The sequence below is a fragment of the Trifolium pratense genome, linkage group LG2 (assembly GCF_020283565.1).
Source record: "Trifolium pratense cultivar HEN17-A07 linkage group LG2, ARS_RC_1.1, whole genome shotgun sequence".
Lineage (NCBI taxonomy): Eukaryota > Viridiplantae > Streptophyta > Magnoliopsida > Fabales > Fabaceae > Trifolium > Trifolium pratense.
The window spans coordinates 72,816,594-72,833,594 of NC_060060.1; the positions used below are offsets into that span (position 1 = coordinate 72,816,594).

The window sequence follows — 17,001 nt, forward strand, 5'->3', positions numbered from 1 at the left end:
TATTTTTCGAGGGTTGAATGAAAAAACACTACAAGAAAATATTCATTTACCGGCGAAAATTACTGGCGGTTTTGGGCCTCAGTAGCTTACTGGCGGCCTAAGCCCCCAATAATTAAACAAAACCGCCACAAACTAATCAAATAATATTTAAATAAAAAAATTTGAATTTATTGGCGGTCATGGCCGTAAGTAATTCTTTTTTTAATTACCGGCGGTCCAGGCCGCCACTACCTAAGCAAGAATATAAAAAAAAAAAAAAAACTGACGCCTTCAGACCTTACTGGCGGCCTAGGCCGCCACAAAATCTTGGGAATATAAAAAAGTAGCCGTTGGAGGACTTAGTGGCGGTTTTGACCGCCGGTAATGTTCTTGAAACTTGCCCAGCCATTAATGGCGGCCTGAGCCGCCGCAAAGTTGTTGGAATTTGAAAAAAAAAATGACCGTTGGGGCTTAGTGGCGGCTTTGACCGCCAATAAGATCCAAGTCCAGATTTTTACGAATTTCATCCCCCTCTATATATATCTTCCTTCACTTCACAACTCTCATTTCCTACAATCCTTTCTCTATCTAAAATTTCTCCAACATCTCTCTAAAAATTCTTAACTCTTTATCATTTCAACTTTTATCATTTCACTCTCTAAAAATTCTCCAACTTTTTATCATTTCACTCTTGTTTTTCTTCATTTTGGTAAGGATTTCTCTAATATTCATGCAAGTTTAATATTTGATGTTTATATTGATATGATAAATTGTGTTTAATATTTAAAAAAAATGTTTTTTTAAAACAAAATAATTAATTATTAAATTTTATATTTAAATAAATTAAAATGTTTTTTTAAAGCAATTAATATTTAAAAAAACGGTTTTTTTAAAACAAAATAATTAATTAAAAACATTTTTTTTTAAAAAATTCGAAAAGGTTGTAGTGGTGGTCCAAACCGTCGCTAAATGGTCAAAATCGGGGCAAAATTAGTGGCGGTCCTGGCCGCCAGTAGCTCTTGAAGTAGCAATAAATGTCACAAGAAAGGGGGGGTTTGAATTGTGACCCTTTTTAAAAATCTTTTAAGTTAGTTTAAAATAACTCAAGACAATATTTCTTTTAATTGGTTAGTTAACAATTAACAAAGAAATATAGTTAGCAACAATAAAATAAACAATATATAAATGAACAAAATAAATACTGTGTTAGTTGCTGAATAAGTAAATGTTTAAGGCCCAGAGCACTCTGGTATTACTCAGTTAGTTAGTTTAGTATGTTTTAAGGATTTTAGAGTCCAAGAGAAAAACACACAAAAGTTATCCTGGTTCACCCAACTTGGGCTAGTCCAGTCCTCACAGTCCTTGTGAGATTGTCCACTATAAATGCTCAGATCAGAACCTTCTGCTTCACATCAAAAACTTGATCACAACTGGATCAATACAATCTGCTTTTCTTCACTCGAAAAGACTTTTACACAAATGCTTTTCTTCACTCGAAAAGACTTTCACACAAATGCTTTTCTTCACTCGAAAAGACTTTCACACAAACACTCAATCTAACATGAAAGAAAGACTTGAGAGGGTTACAATATTTGTGGGGAATATGGGTTAAATCAACTCAAGTGAGAGATTGATAATAGCAAGCTTTGTCTATTTGTTTTTCACAAATTTATGATATATCTTTGATGCTTTGCTTTGCTTTTGAAGAGTTTATTACTTGTTGATTTTTGCTTCAACTAAGTATATGATTTGATTCTTTTTGCAAACTCTTAATCTTCTCTTCATGTAGCTCCATTGTATTTATAGGCAAATATAACCTTGGAGGAGCGTATGAGAGAGGGATTTGAATTTCAAATCCAACTTGACATGTCACAATGTTGTCACTAGTACAAATATGACATATTACTAAAGCGTTTACATCAGTGGAAGAGATGTCAGATGTGAAAAGTAATATGGAGTACTCTTTACATCTGGTTTCAATTGTACTTGATGTGAAAAATACATAGACACAACTTATTACATCTGATCAAAATATCCTCAGATGAAAAGCTAAACGCGGTGGCAATCCTGTAATTATGGTGACAATTGTCTAAAATACGTTTATATCGGCCCATAATATGCCCAGATGTAAAAAGTCTTATGTGATTTTTTATTTTATTTGAATGGAAATTAATATAAACTTCACTCACGCAAAAAAAAAAAAAAACCTAATCTTCTCGAACTCGTTCTCTCTCTCTCGAACCCTAGCCTCCAATCCCTAATTGAAGATCAAGGCTTCCTGAACGCGAGGCACAAATTAAATTTCATCTTTGTTTTCACGATTTCCCTCAAAACAAAACCCAGATCCTCTTCCCTGCCATAATTTTTCTTCGCCCTAGCTCTTCTTCGCCTTTGTTCGTCTTCATCGTAGCTTCTGCCACCGCAGTTCCTCTTGTCGCCGCCATATCTCTTCCTCAACGAAGGTTTCACTGCTCTCTCTTCCTCCCTCTCTCCCCGTGTCTTCAATTTTTAATTATGTTAACTTTTGTCTTCCATTTATTGAATCTTGTCTTGTTAATTTCTGGATTCTTCTCTTGTTTGATTTTGAGTTTATGTGTTCAATTTCCATTTCCATGTCCTATAATTTAGGGCTTTTGAGTTTAGTGGTATAATATTGTTCAATTTGTATCCATTAATCTAGGTTTTTGAGTTTAGTGGTATTGTTCAATTTTATCATCCTCTGCCTTAGTTTGCAGTTTATATAGATCTAGGTATGTTTGTGCCTGCTTTACTGTTAATTGTGATTTTAACAAGTTTTATTATCATTGTGTGTTTTAATTTCTCTAATGATAATAAAACTTGTATTTTAATTGTGTTTTAATTTCTCTAATGTTAATTGTGAATTTGTATTCTGGGTTTGTGAACTTTTTGTTAATCTTTCACTTAATAATTAAACTTGTAGCTATTGCGGTATACATGTATTAATGATACTATACATTTTATATGCATCATGGTTTTATTATAAGGTAAGTGATTTGTGTGGTTTGTTATAGAAGTTTTTTTTTTTTTTTTTTTTCATGTTTATCTTACTCAATTGTTCTTCTTTTATAGATGAAAATGATGATTACTAAATTATAAATGAAGCATATGTGTGATCCATTCAGCATCAGTTCCTTCAATCTGAGCAAACAAAGAGTTCGGCGTATGTATACATGTACAGTCCTCATATCCTTTACTTTTTAATTCCTTGTGTACTTGGTTTAACTGTTTCGCTATCAACCAATGTGTTAAAAGTTAATACCGCCAAAAGAGTGTTATGAAAAGGGATTGTTGTAAATATATATAATAATAGAGGAAGACTTGAAATTTAGGAATAGCATCATAAGAAATATATGAAATGATTAAGATCTTTTACTCATGGTAGTTCTAAACTGGCTTAATTTATATTGTGATAACAAAGGTGCTTTTTGTATTGCAGCTAACCCCATCTTTCACAAATGGACAGACCATATTGAGATTGATTGTCAATGGTATTCTGGGTTTGTGAACTTTTTGTTAATCTTTCACTTAATAATTAAACTTGTAGCTATTGCGGTATACATTTAATGATACTATAGTAATATACATTTTATATGCATCATGGTTTTAAGTGTATGATACACTTAAAACTGATACTAGTAGTATACATTTTATATGCTGGCCTTTTCTTTTCTTTGCTTACAAAGGTGATTGTACCTGATACTTGTAATATACACTTAAAACTGATACTATTAATATACATTTTATAAGTTAGTTTGTGAATAGGATTTGAAAGGGTGTTATTCTATCAAAATTTGGTTTTTATCTTTTTGTTCTTCTTTTGGTTTGTGGGCGTGTTGCCCTGGTAGTCTCTTTTTTAGTTTTGTTTCCTATTGTAAGATTAGGATATATTCCCATCGGGTACGAAACCAATACTTTAATTGGTGTTACAATGTTTTAACTTAATTTCACAACATAGGTATGGATCGTAGTTGGATGAAAGCTAGTAGATTAAGTGCCGAGTTTGAACAGGGCTAAGCAAGGGCTATATCGATATCTTCTGTGAACTTACTATTTGGGACACAGGTGTGTATATACTATAGAGTGTTTTGTTCAATCCGGGTAGCTTGTGATTCATAGAGTGTTTCTATTGAATCATTTGTTAATTGAAGTCACAAAATGACTTATAAAATAGCATTGGATCTATTGCAGCTGGACAGGAATGACTTACAAAATGACTTATAAAATAACTTTGATGTAAATTTCTTGGCTGTGGTACTGAGGCTTCAATTTTTTTTTCCAGCCACATTTTTAAAAAAATACATAGATAGGAAGGATTATCATGTATAAATTCCTGTATTAGTTGTTGTACTTTCAATATTTAGAATTTGTTTGAGCTTATACATAAGTTTTTGTCTTCATAATATTGCTGGTGTTTTTTCAGTGAAGCTGATGAGGATTAGATTGAATTGGAATTACCATCTGAATAGCTATTCTTTGATTAAAATTTCTGTGCTAGAACTAATTAAAACCTATACAAATATTGATACTTTTGATTTGAATTATGAAGTGTTTCTTTTCTTTATTTTCCATGTTTTAATAATATATGTATAATTTTTTAACATATTAATCTGTTATAGGTGTTGTTAATGCTATAGTCATATCATAATTTTCATTGTGACTTTGGATGTGATGATTATTTCCCCAGATGATCGAAGCTGAAATAACTGTGCGAAATTTGTTTCTCTTTTTTGAGAAATCAAGCCAAATAATCTGATCCAATTTGCATTCTTAAATTGTATATTTATGATAAAATATTTAAATGTTTGAATGTTCTGTTTTGTGAGTAAGTATTTCCTGCTTTATGTGTATTTATTTGATTGCTTATTATATGATTGTATTTTAAGATGGATGTGATGATTATTTCCCCAGATGATCGAAGCTGAAATATCTGTGCGAATTTTGTTTCTCATTAGAGAAATCAAGCCAAATAATCTGATCCATCTTTACAATCTGAATTAGTTGTTACATCACTAATGTCTACAAGCAAACATGTCTCTAGTACCATGCACATGTTGACTTTGTACCATTTGATTGATAAGTCAGTTGTTACTCATTTGATTTATTATTGTGATTTATGTATATACTGGTATAAATTAGCATGCAAACGATGCAGGATATGTCTTACTTGTGCACATAGAATTGACTAACTTATATGTGTTTTATACTTGGTTGGTTGTTGTAAATTTCTAATATTTTTTTTATGGTTCAATTGGTCGTATAATTATTCTTGGAGAACAAGTAAAGGGTATATGACACTAGAACTCTTAATTTTAGCAATGAGTATATCCTACTACTTAGAGAATGTATTCTCCGAATATCAATAAACAGATGTTTAATGCTTGCACTACTTTCTGTGTGGATAGCAAGTTTGGCTTGTCTTTTACATTTATCATATTCAATCTTGCTCATTTCTAGAACCTGACTGGAAGACAAGGAATGACGAGGGATCCGGTGATGAGGAGTGCTGCTAATGGAAGGCAGAATGGTTTCACTGAGGATGAATTGTCAGATTCTGCGGCAAGCTCAGAATTTTCTACCACACAAGTAGGAAATAGTATCAATGGTTCTCTTCCAAAAAGTAAGGCTTATATGTTAGCAGGGGATGCTTCTATGTGCAAAGTTACACTAGTGCAGAAAGGGGATTCCACTACCGGCCAAATAGGGATTCCACTACTGGCCGCGGCCGGTAGTAAACACACTCGTCGTTGTAAGTCAATACTTTCCACGACGGGTCTTTTTATACCCGTCGTGGTATGTCAGGTTTCTACTGTATTATTAATTAAATTTATGAGGATTCCACGACGGTTTTTACAAATACCGGTAGTGGTATGTATGAGATTCCACTACGGGTATTTTCAATATCCGTAGTGGTATGTATGGTTTTCATTTTTTTTTTTTTTATAGTCTGGGATTCCACTACCGGTATTTGTAAACACCGGTAGTGGTATGTATGGTTTTCATTTTTTTTTTTTTATAGTCTGGGATTCCACTACCGGTATTTGTAAATACCGGTAGTGGTATGTATGGTTTTCATTTTTTTTTTTTTTATAGTCTGGGATTCCACTACCGGTATTTGTAAATACCGGTAGTGGTATGTATGGTTTTCATTTTTTTTTTTTTTAGAGTCTGGGATTCCACTACCGGTATTTGGTTTTCATTTTTTTTTTTTTAGAATCTGGGATTCCACTACCGGTATTTGTAAATACCGGTAGTGGTATGTTAGTTTTCACTACTGATTGTTATAAATATCAGTAGTGGTATGTTAGTTTTATTTTTTTTTTTCGTTTTTTTGTAGCATCCTGTGCCTGCATATTAGTAGTGCAGGTGTGTAGTTTTGTAAACATGACCAAATTTCATCACAGACCCCAAAGAATGAGCCATTGCTGCTAGTGCTAAAGCTATATGTTAAAAATCAGTTGCACTAGCAACCAATAACCACACAACAATTGCCTTTAAATTTCCAACATCTTGATGCAAATTAGATAAGAAAGTAGCAAGATCATTTCCATCAAACAATTCATGTGCAGTTAAACTATGCTTCTCAGCAACAGCATCATAAAATTCCATCACCTGATAAACAGTCCTAAAATACCAATTCCTAAAATACCAATCCTAAAATACCAATTCCTAAAATACCAATTCTAAAATACCAATCCTTCATAAAATACCAATTCCATCACAAAAATACCAATTCTAATACCAATTCCTTCATAAAACCATCCTAAAATAGTCCAAAATAAACAGTCCAAAACAGTGAGAATGCACATCCGAGCCAAAATACCAATTCCATCACCTGATCTGCTTCCAAGACTCAAACTAAAGCTAATAACCAATTCATCACCCTGCAGAATCTCAAATTTGACAGAAACAAAGTTCAAATAAACAAGTGTAAACTAAAATTGCTGCAATGTATTGAATAGACCAATTTGCAAAAACAAAGTTCAAATAATTAACTATTCTATAACTCACCAGATAAATCTTAACCCTCCAATAACTCCAAAAAATATGTTGACCAACGTAATCGCAATTCATACATCTCCTCAGCTGTTAACTCTTTTGGGTCATTAAATACCTACAATAAGTAAATAATAATATAAAACTATTCTTGACTCGGTTATAAAAAATTATTGATGTATAAAAAATAAAAATTATTACCTCCATCCAAGAATCAGTTATCTTAGCAGTGACAATGTCCAACATATTTTTCATTACATAGTATCCACAGTCATTTGAATTATATTGTTTCCTCGCCTACAAATTATATATAGTAACATTTGATCAAAAAATACCACACTTACTTATCAAAAAAGTAAATATATATAAAGTTAGAATACCACACTTACTTGTGGATAAAGCCATACGGTATTGTTCTTTCTATTGCCATTCGCCATTTGATCAACCGTAAAAACACTAATTCATAAGAAAAAAAAGCCGCATAAAATCATATAAAATTTGTAATAATTTATGTTTATAGTATATAACCAAAACCCCTAAAGTATAAACTTAATTACCTTGAAACAATTTTCTCCATTATTGGATTAAGTTTCCAATGTAGTGAACAAATAACAACCACGGTATTTATCTTTGGACAAAGTACTATCAACTGCCAATGTCCTCTGTACGCGTGCGTGGAAGCAGTATTATATTGTTAATAACTATGAGTTATAAAAAATAAATAAGTATTAAAAAAATACACAAATTCATACAAACTTACCCATGGTTAAATGGTAATAATTGACACTCTTTCTTTTCATTTTGTAACTTATGCTGGATGTATTTCTTGCATTTACTTTGAGATATTCTCTGATCACTTTTTTTCCCAGCATCACCAACAATGTTCAGAAAAGTTGGTTCCAAAATTCCATATACATTTGTGGTGTTGTTTTCAATGCATAAACTATGAATGTACCTGAATATAATTTTAAAGTTAGGAGAGATATATAACATATTAACAGATATTGAGATAGTAGTAAATAAGAAAGTACACTTACGAGCACCAAACACTTAGAGTACTCATGTCGAGCCAAATAAAACCCACCAACAACTCTCTTATACACTTGCAAGACATGAGAAAATTAGTACACATTGAACAATGACTTAATTCTACATCCAAATGATCATCACCCCTTTTCAGAACCATCATTAACAATTTCTGAACATCGTCCATGTTATCTTGAGCCTCTGCTGCCTCTGCTACCGGTGCAGGAGAACGACTTCCTTTTGCGCTTTCAGTGACAACAACCTCCTTGAGTTCATTTTGCATCTTGACCGGTGCAGGAGAACAACTCCCTTTTGCGCTTCCGGTGACAACAAGTTGTTCAGTTTGCGCTTCAGGTACCATGACTCTATTATTTGTATCAGAGGTTTGGGATAAACCCATGGACTTTAGTGTCTCCATAAGAGAATCTTGCATCATCTTACGCTCTTGCGCCAACTTTTCCTCAAACTTAGCTTCCAAATCTGCTTTAAATGCTGCTAGTTGCTCTTTGACATCTATACCTTGACTTTGACGTGAAACCTTTGATCTTCCCCAGTAAGTGGTAATGTTATGTTTTTTTCCAACACCACGAACACTACCACCATGCTCAGGTGTTCCAATGGCTTCTGTTAGGACATCGTGACGTCTCGTTGGAACAAAGTCACCCTTTTTTGAGTCTTCAACAATTTTCTCCTACAACATGCACAAACAAAGTCACAATATAGTAAATAATTGTGTTACTTGAAGCAAAAGCATGATTATAATGTTACTTACAATTTTCTCAGCAACTTTTTTTACAGGCTCGGATGTGAATTCTCCCCCTTTCTTTTGTCGTGCTCTCGTCCATGTCTCATAGCGTTCCGGTGGAGATGGATGACGATCATCATCAGTTAAGCCAGAACTATCTTTTGATAAGGACAATCTCTTTTCATTGATCATCTGCTCCTCGAGCCTCTTATACCCTCCACGGGATAATACATGTGGGTAAACATTCTTTGCATGATTCTCCCTACCCTTTTGACTTTTTTCCTATTATAAACTCAAATAATTAGTAATGTAAAAATCACATTCAGCAGTTTCAGCAGTTTCAGCAGACTTAGGCAATGTTAAAGACAGTTTCAGTCAAGTTTCAGTCAAGTTTCAGTTTCAGTCAAGTTTCAGCAGACTACCAACAATGTTAAAGACAGTTTCAGTCACAGTTTCAGCAGTTTAGGCAATGTTTTAACGCAGTTTCAGCAGAATCACAGTTTTAGGCAATGTTAAAGACAGAAACAGCAGTTTCCGCGCGGTTTTAGCGCAGTTTTAGCGCGGTTTTAGCGCGGTTTTAGCGCAGTAGCAGCAGTCAAGACATAAAAATCACAAAATCACAAATCACAAAACACAATATTTAACACAGTAGCAGCAGTAGCAGCAGTCAACACAGTTTAATGATTTTGAAATTACACTAACCTTAAAATCAGAGGTCTGTCGATACTTCACAAACTCTTCCTATATATCTTTTTTGATGTAAGGATACTTGACGTATGGAGGAACGTCATCTGGTTTGGGGTCTGTGATATAAGTTCTAGTCAACCGTGATTTAAAATCTTTCCACCGCTCCGCCGCATAGTGAAACCATATTTTCTTAAAATGATCATTCCTTTTTGCATCATCAAACTCGGGTATAACAAAAATAGCCTAAAATATTTACATTAAAAAATTTGGTGTTAGCATAAGATGTATTTGATATGATAATAAAATATAACAAAATGTTGAATTTCAAATACCTTAATATCTGTCCACATAGCATTTTTTACTCCTTCAGGTATATGTTTCCACAACTCTTTCGCAATACTGCATCTTTCTCGAGTAAGAAGTGCTACGTAACTCTTAAAATGGGAGGCATTGTTACCATAACACTCTCCAGTTTCTAGATCAAACTGGAGAGGGATCTTTATACCCGTTTTACGAACGTTTTCAATTGCTTTCAACATAGTGGGACCTCTAACACTTTTTTTATTACGTTGACTAGTTTCAGCAGAGTTGTCGGTTGAATCAGCCATATCGTATCTGTTTACACAAAACACAAAAAAGTTATATTGTCGGTTGAATCAGATTATGCAGAAAAAATTATGCAGAAAAAAAAATTATGCAGAAAATGGTTCTAACCATTTTAAATATCAAATTATGCAGAAAAAAAAATAAGCACAAGCTCATAATTAAACATAAGTTATATTGCCCAGAATCTCAAAACAGATTTCTTAAGGTTCAAGTATTTAAACAATACAGCAGTAGCAGAAGTTTTTTTTCAAAACATAAAAGCTAAAAACTAACAGTACATATTCAAAACATTACAGATGCATTACATAAACAGCACATCAAAACATAATCAAAATAAAAGGAGAAAAGCAATGATATGCTAGCATCTGCAGCTTTTTCTTCTCTAATCCCATATTCCTTCGTCATGATCTAAACGAATAGCTGCATGCACATCATCCTCTTCGTTTTCTTCAATGAAGGTAGGCACATCTGATGAGAAAGGAGGAATTTCGGAAATATCAAGCTCTTGATTTTCATAACTACCATGCACATTTTTTCCTTGTAGAACCACCGACCACCGTTCATTAGAAGGATCTTTGACATAAAACACTTGTTTTGCTTGGGATGCCATGATGAAAGGTTCGTCTTTATAAGCTAACTTGCAAAGATCAACTATTGTAAATCCTAATTCATCAATTCTCACACCATTGTTGATATCAATCCATTTACATTTAAATAAAGGCACTTTAAACACAACGTAATCAACCTCCCAGATCTCTTCAATCACCCCAAAGTAGGGTGTAGATGCCATAACCGGATTTTTATCTTTGGAACTAGAGAAGTGCATGGACTCTGCCACAATCATAACCCCACTATTTTGCATGGTACTGCGGTCATCCTTTGATTTTGTATAAAAGGAAGTTTTGTTAATATCATATGCACTCCAAGTCAATATGTTACATTTAGGCTCATAGGACAACCACTTTATTGTATCGGAAACACTATCATCTTGGCAGACCTTTTCTTTAAACCACTCTGAGAATTTCTTATTATGCTCTCTTAACACCCATTTTTCATTCATCTTATCGTGCATTTTCTTTATGATGCTTTTGTGAGCAGACAAGTAAGGTTGAACTTCATCAGTGTTATTCAATATATACAAATGCGCTTGAAGAATTATATCAATATGCATGCTCTTGACATTTAAACCTTGCGTGCCCACACCGTCACATCTTCCATCATGACGAGACTTGGGAACCCCTATAGCATCCACTTCTGACAAATAGTTTGAACAAAACTCAATAGCTTCTTCTGCAATGTACCTCTCAACAATCGAAGCTTCCGGACGGTGTGGGTTTTTTGTATACCCTTTTAGGATCTTCATGTATCGCTCTATTGGATACATCCACCGTAAATAAATTGGGCCACACAATCTAATCTCCCTTACTAGATGAACAATCAAATGAACCATAATGTCAAAAAATGAAGGAGGAAAATACATCTCCAATTGACACAAGATAACTGCAGCTTCGTTTTCCAACTCGTCTAACTTCAATGGATCAATTGCTTTACAACATATTGCATTGAAGAATAAGCACAACCTGCATATAGCTTTCCTAACATTATCGGGCAATATCCCACGAATAGCCACAGGTAGTAGTTGTTGCATCAAGACATGACAATCATGAGATTTTAAGCCGATTAATTTGAGATCTTTCATTGATACAAGGCTCTTGACATTTGACGAGTAACCATGTGGCACTTTGATACTTTGTAAACACTTGCAAAAACTTGTTTTCTCGTCTTTAGACAAAGTGTGACACGCGGGAGGCAAATATGTCTTGTCATTGATTTTTTGTGGTAATAACTCTTGTCGTATACCCATCAAATCCATATCAAGACGAGCATGTGCACCATCTTTTGTCTTGCCTTTAATGTCGAGAAGTGTTCCAATTACACTATCACATACATTTTTCTCCACGTGCATCACATCAATACAATGTCTTACATCAAGACTAGACCAATATGGAAGATCAAAGAACACTGACCTCTTTTTCCATATACTTTTCACAACAGGCTGCTTTTTCCTTTTGACACTTTCACTTTCGGCTTTTGGCACTTTCGCTTTTGGCACTCTCCCTTTTGGCTTTTGGCACTTTCCGAAGACAACATTAATGTCTCGTTGTCGTTCATAAACTTCCTCTCCAGTTAAGGGCGTTGGAGCAACACCATTCTCTTGGTCTCCGTCAAAAGCTTTTCGCAATCTACGATATGGATGATAACGATTTAGAAATTTTCGGTGGCCAAGATAAACAGTCTTCTTTCCATTTTTCAGTTGCTTATAACATGTTTTTTTTTCACATATGGGACACGCATTATGCCCTTTAACGGAATACCCAGACAAATTGCCGTATGCCGGAAAGTCGTTGATGGTGCAAAACAACATGGCACGCATGTTGAACTGTTCACCAGAATACGAATCAAAAACATCCACTCCTTCCTCCCACAACACTTTCAAATCATCAATTAGTGGACTTAGATAAACATCTATGTCATTTCCTGGTTGTCTTGGGCCTGAAATCATCATCGATAACATAATATATTTACGCTTCATGCACAACCAAGGAGATAGGTTGTAAATCATCAGGAGAACAGGCCATGAACTATGGTTAGTACTTTGATTACCAAACGGATTCATTCCATCAGTAGCAAGTCCAAGTCTAAGGTTTCTCGACTCTTTGCCAAAATTTGGAAACAAAGAGTCAATTTTCTTCCATTGCAAAGAATCAGCTACATGGCGAATTTGGCCATCACATTTTCTCTCTTCTGCATGCCATCTAAGATTCTTTGCGTCATTTGCATTAGCAAACAATCTCTTGAACCTTGAAATTATTGGTAGGTACCATACGACTTTCGCGGGAGGACCCGTTTTGGTCACCTCATCATCACTAGAATCACCATCTTTCTTTTTGTAGCGAGACGCCTTACATGTCGGACAATGATTATAGTTTACAAACTCTTTTCGGTATAATATACAATCATTAGGGCATGCATGTATCTTTTCATACTCCAAACCCATTGGACACAATACTTTTTTCGCCTCGTAATAACGATTTGGCATTACATTACCTTCTGGAAGCATTTGTATCAACAATTCAAGCAATTCAGTGAAACTTTTGTCGGTCCACCCATTTTTTGCTTTCAAATTAAACAATTTTAACACCGCAGACAAACGGGTAAAATTTGTGCATCCCGGATACAATGGTTCATCCTTGTCACTGCATAAAGTTTCATACACATGCGCCCTCTTAAACGAATCTTCTCCAATATCACGCATCATGTCTTCCAGTCGATCATCGATATCCACACTACCACTTTCTCTATGGGACACACTTGGCGTTGCAACTACTTCACCGTGCCATATCCATTGTGTATAATTTTGACAAATCCCGTCACAAATTAGATGATTCATGATTTCTTTCTTAGTACGTTTTGGTTCTTTATTTGCACAATTTATACACGGACATAGAAAAAGTGGAGGAAATTCAGGAGGAGGACGTTCTAGTTCAGCATTACTTTCCGCAAACTGTAGAAATTCCATCACTCCATGTCTGTACTCAGTACTTAATCGATTAGCTCTCATCCAACTACGGTCCATACCTACGTTTCGAAATTTATGCATTCTAAGTTAAAGGAATGACTAGGTTGTTACTATTGCGAAACATTCTCTCGCCCTATTTTAATAAAAATTCATAGCCTATAACAGAATGACTAGATTATGCATTCTATTTTAATAAAAATTCATAGCCTATAGCTTCTATGTTTTGAAATAGAATCGGTACCTGTAGATGAGACCGTGATTGAACCTTCTAACTTCAAACAAAGATGACAACACCAAAAAAGAGCAACACCAGCCCCTGCACAGCACAAGCAACACGCAGGAGCAGCAATCACCGCCTAACGCAGGAGCAGCAATCACCGCCTAACACAGCAACCCCTGCACAGCACAAGCATTACATATCATCTATGAAGTAAAAAATAATCAAAATAGCAGCAAAATAAATATCATAAACAGAAATGACCATATATCTTTTTACTTTTCATTAAATCTCATGCTAAAGTGACCTACACAGACCTACACAGACTTCCAAATCTCATGCAAATTTGTATTTTTATATTGACATTCTCATCATCAAGCCATCAAGCAGAAGAAGAATGAAAACCCACACAAAAAAACACAGACCCACACAGAAATGAACATCACAGACCCACGAAAACGACGTGAATGAAAACGAATGAAAACCCAAGCGAATGAAAACGAATGAACAAGAATGAAAATGAATGAAAACGAAAACGAATGAAATTTGGAGGAAGTTTGATTTATTCATACCTTTACCGAATAAAAACGAAGAAATTTGGAGGCGATTCAAGCATTCTAGGGTTTGGAGAATGAAACCGAATGAAATTGGAGAGATTGGAGAATGGAGAATGGAGAATGGAGAATGGAGAGATTGGAGAATGATTGGGAAATTGGAGTGTTTGATTTGAAGAACTTGGGACGATTTGGAAGAACTTGGGACGATTGAGAATGGAGAGTTTGCAGTGGGAGGGAGATTGAACGCGTATGAAAATTGCGAATGAAAATGACAATATGAAAAATATAATAACACTATTAGGATTCCACTACCGGTGAATCCTAGATCGGTAGTGAAAAGTGGGAATATGAAAAAAATAATAACACTATTAGGATTCCACTACCGGTGAATCCTAGATCGGTAGTGGAAGATAATTAAAACAAATTTGTACGTAATTACGACATTGCCACCGTGTCTACTTTCCACTACGGATTTAGCAAAGCCGGTAGTGAAATCCCTTGTCTCTGAACTTTCCACTACCGTTTTAAAAATATCAGTAGTGGAATCCTTTGGTCAAATGTATTTCACTACTGGTATTCACATACCGGTAGTGGTATCTCCAAACCAAAAGTCATTTTTCTACTAGTGTTATGCAGAAAAGGTATGAAATATCCTAAGACATTTTGAAACTGATTTTTATGAATCAGAACTATGAAACATTTGTCGATTGTATTGATTTGAATGTTTGATTTTTTTGCGGATTTTACTTTGATTTCAGCATGACTTATGTTGGAGCAGGAATGATCTGTTCTCATCTTGTCAATTTATCATTGTTTTTCGGTGTTGTGGTTTCATGGGGCATTATGTGGCCATTGATCAGAGTACTTAAAGGAAGTTGGTTCTCTGAAAGTTTACCGGAGAGTAGCATGAAGAGTCTTAATGGTTATAAGGTCTTTGAATGAACACAAATTGAAGGACATACTATTAGAACTAACATGATTTCAGTTTTGATTTTTTTCCATTTTAAGCCTTAACTTTCCTTTATTTTCATGATGCAGGTTTTTATTTCCATTGCATTAATCCTTGGTGATGAACTCTACAATTTTATCAAAATTATATATTTTAGTGCCTTTTTATCTTCTCTTTATTTCTTGGTTTTGTTTCCCTTTTCTATTATGTTAATGGTGTTTCCCTTGTTGATGACTTTCTATATATAAAGTCTTAGTGTATGGAGATTGTCCATTTCTTGTTTCATACCTTCCTGATTCTTCAGCATCAACCTCGGGAGTAGATGGGAGCTTGTCGGTATCTAGATTTCCTGTTGATCATGAAATCAATTTGAGGATTTATTTGTAGATGGATTCTGTTGTAAATTCAACCAATGAGGTGTGAACAATCTTTCTTTTTTTCTTCATTAGTTTGTCATTGATTGTTAGGTAGGAGTAGGAATGTAGACAAGAGAAATGGGAAATTGATAAAAACAGAGCTAGTATAAAACAGAGCCCTTGCTCAAATCATTAACCTGGTCCTAGAAATGTTAATTTATAAACCACATGACTAGTTCCCTTCTTAACAAGAGCTAGTATTAAAAAACTTGACCACATACATGCAAGGTTCATTGGTAGTGTAAAACTATATGTACATTATAGGTAGTCCATTAATCAAGAGCTTGTTGCTGCGTTTTTCTGTTTTGGTTTTAGCTCGGCGTGTTGTGTGTGTTTGCAACTTTTTGGTGTGCTCGTTTGTTTGGGCTCCTTGACCCTTGTAACTTCCTAAGTACTTCTTGAAATAAGTGGCTGAATTAAGTTATTTACATATTGTAGATGTTCAATGATCCCACGACATTAACAAAGGAGGAGCTGTATGATTTGCGAGACCGCTGGGCAACTTGTTTTCTTGACCTATATAATCCTGAGGTAGATTATGATGATGCTGATGAGAAAGATTAGGAGCTAGCTAGGTTTGTGTGAAGTTACAATGGATTAATATTAATTATGATGATGTTTTTATTTGTATTTTGGATGTTCAATGGTTGTATTTTAACGACATTATTACTATATGTTGAATGTTGAATTTTAGTATTATGTTCTTGATGCAAGTTATGTTATATTGTTGGCATTGTGGGTTAGATTTTTTTAATAAAAAAAAAGGATTTAAAATATATTAAAAAAAAAACGCAGGTTTTTCAAAAAAAAAATTAAATAAAGTTAAGATTTCACATCTGGTGGACCTGCTCAGATGTAAAAGGTCCAATTTAATTTTAAAAAAATAATATTTGATTTTCGCCTTGGTCAGAGGTAAAAAGTGTTTTTTTACATCTGACTGCACCAGATGTAAAACGTGTAGACTTACTAAGTCTCGTGCGCCTATATCTGACATTTTTCAGATGTAAAAAGTGTTTTTCGCCAGATGTAAAAAAGCTTTTTTCTACTAGTGGCAAATCAAATCAAAAGCTCAATATTCATCGACAAGTCAAGCCCAATCTTCGTTGGCAATTCAAAGCCCAATCTTCGCTGGAAATTCATAACACCAATCTTCGTTGGTAATCAAAAGTCCAGTCTTCGCTGGCATTTTTCAAGACCAATCTTCATTGATAATCCAAAGTCCAGT

At 34.4% G+C, this 17,001-nt stretch overlaps 2 protein-coding genes, 1 long non-coding RNA gene and 2 other non-coding genes across 8 annotated transcripts; 3 read left to right on the forward strand and 2 right to left on the reverse strand.

Moving 5' to 3' along the window:
- The first annotated feature begins 2,220 nt into the window (after positions 1 to 2,220).
- LOC123908866 lies at positions 2,221 to 5,653 on the forward strand. Of its 4 annotated transcripts, none has more exons than XR_006809754.1 (5): positions 2,221 to 2,441; positions 3,070 to 3,172; positions 3,437 to 3,497; positions 3,956 to 4,062; positions 5,455 to 5,653. It is a non-coding gene; the product is annotated as an uncharacterized LOC123908866 (long non-coding RNA). The 4 variants fall into 4 exon arrangements; XR_006809755.1 differs by having other exon boundaries at positions 3,437 to 3,488; XR_006809753.1 differs by lacking the exon at positions 3,437 to 3,497.
- LOC123912017 lies at positions 4,660 to 4,758 on the forward strand. Its single transcript, XR_006810871.1, has one exon. It is a non-coding gene; the product is annotated as a small nucleolar RNA Z103 (small nucleolar RNA).
- LOC123912018 lies at positions 4,884 to 4,980 on the forward strand. The gene has a single exon (XR_006810872.1). It is a non-coding gene; the product is annotated as a small nucleolar RNA Z103 (small nucleolar RNA).
- Positions 5,654 to 6,439: 786 nt separating the features above from the next.
- Positions 6,440 to 10,059, reverse strand: LOC123905393. Its single transcript, XM_045954993.1, has 10 exons — positions 9,784 to 10,059; positions 9,467 to 9,505; positions 8,792 to 9,046; positions 8,031 to 8,710; positions 7,754 to 7,948; positions 7,551 to 7,655; positions 7,383 to 7,449; positions 7,195 to 7,290; positions 7,009 to 7,111; positions 6,440 to 6,881 (listed from the first exon to the last, which is right to left on the reverse strand). Exons 1-9 carry the CDS (start codon positions 10,057 to 10,059, stop codon positions 7,019 to 7,021), a joined length of 1,806 nt encoding a protein of 601 aa, XP_045810949.1. The 3' UTR covers positions 6,440 to 6,881; positions 7,009 to 7,018.
- Positions 10,060 to 10,439: 380 nt separating this feature from the next.
- Positions 10,440 to 14,663, reverse strand: LOC123905394. The gene is made up of 3 exons (XM_045954994.1): positions 14,427 to 14,663; positions 13,879 to 14,033; positions 10,440 to 13,696 (listed from the first exon to the last, which is right to left on the reverse strand). The coding sequence occupies exon 3, from the start codon at positions 13,692 to 13,694 to the stop codon at positions 10,440 to 10,442; it is 3,255 nt and encodes a 1,084-aa protein (XP_045810950.1). The 5' UTR covers positions 13,695 to 13,696; positions 13,879 to 14,033; positions 14,427 to 14,663.
- Between the last annotated feature and the right edge of the window lie 2,338 nt (positions 14,664 to 17,001).

Excerpts from the sequence above, each read along its gene's own strand:
- LOC123905393 (XM_045954993.1), bottom strand. The coding sequence starts at position 10,059 with ATGGCTGATTCAACCGACAACTCTGCTGAAACTAGTCAACGTAATAAA. Across the intron at positions 7,656-7,753 it reads TTATTACCATTTAACCATGG|AGGACATTGGCAGTTGATAG; the intron begins GTAAGTTTGTAT and ends GCACGCGTACAG. Across the intron at positions 7,291-7,382 it reads CCGTATGGCTTTATCCACAA|GCGAGGAAACAATATAATTC; the intron begins GTAAGTGTGGTA and ends TATAATTTGTAG.
- LOC123905394 (XM_045954994.1), bottom strand. The coding sequence starts at position 13,694 with ATGGACCGTAGTTGGATGAGAGCTAATCGATTAAGTACTGAGTACAGA.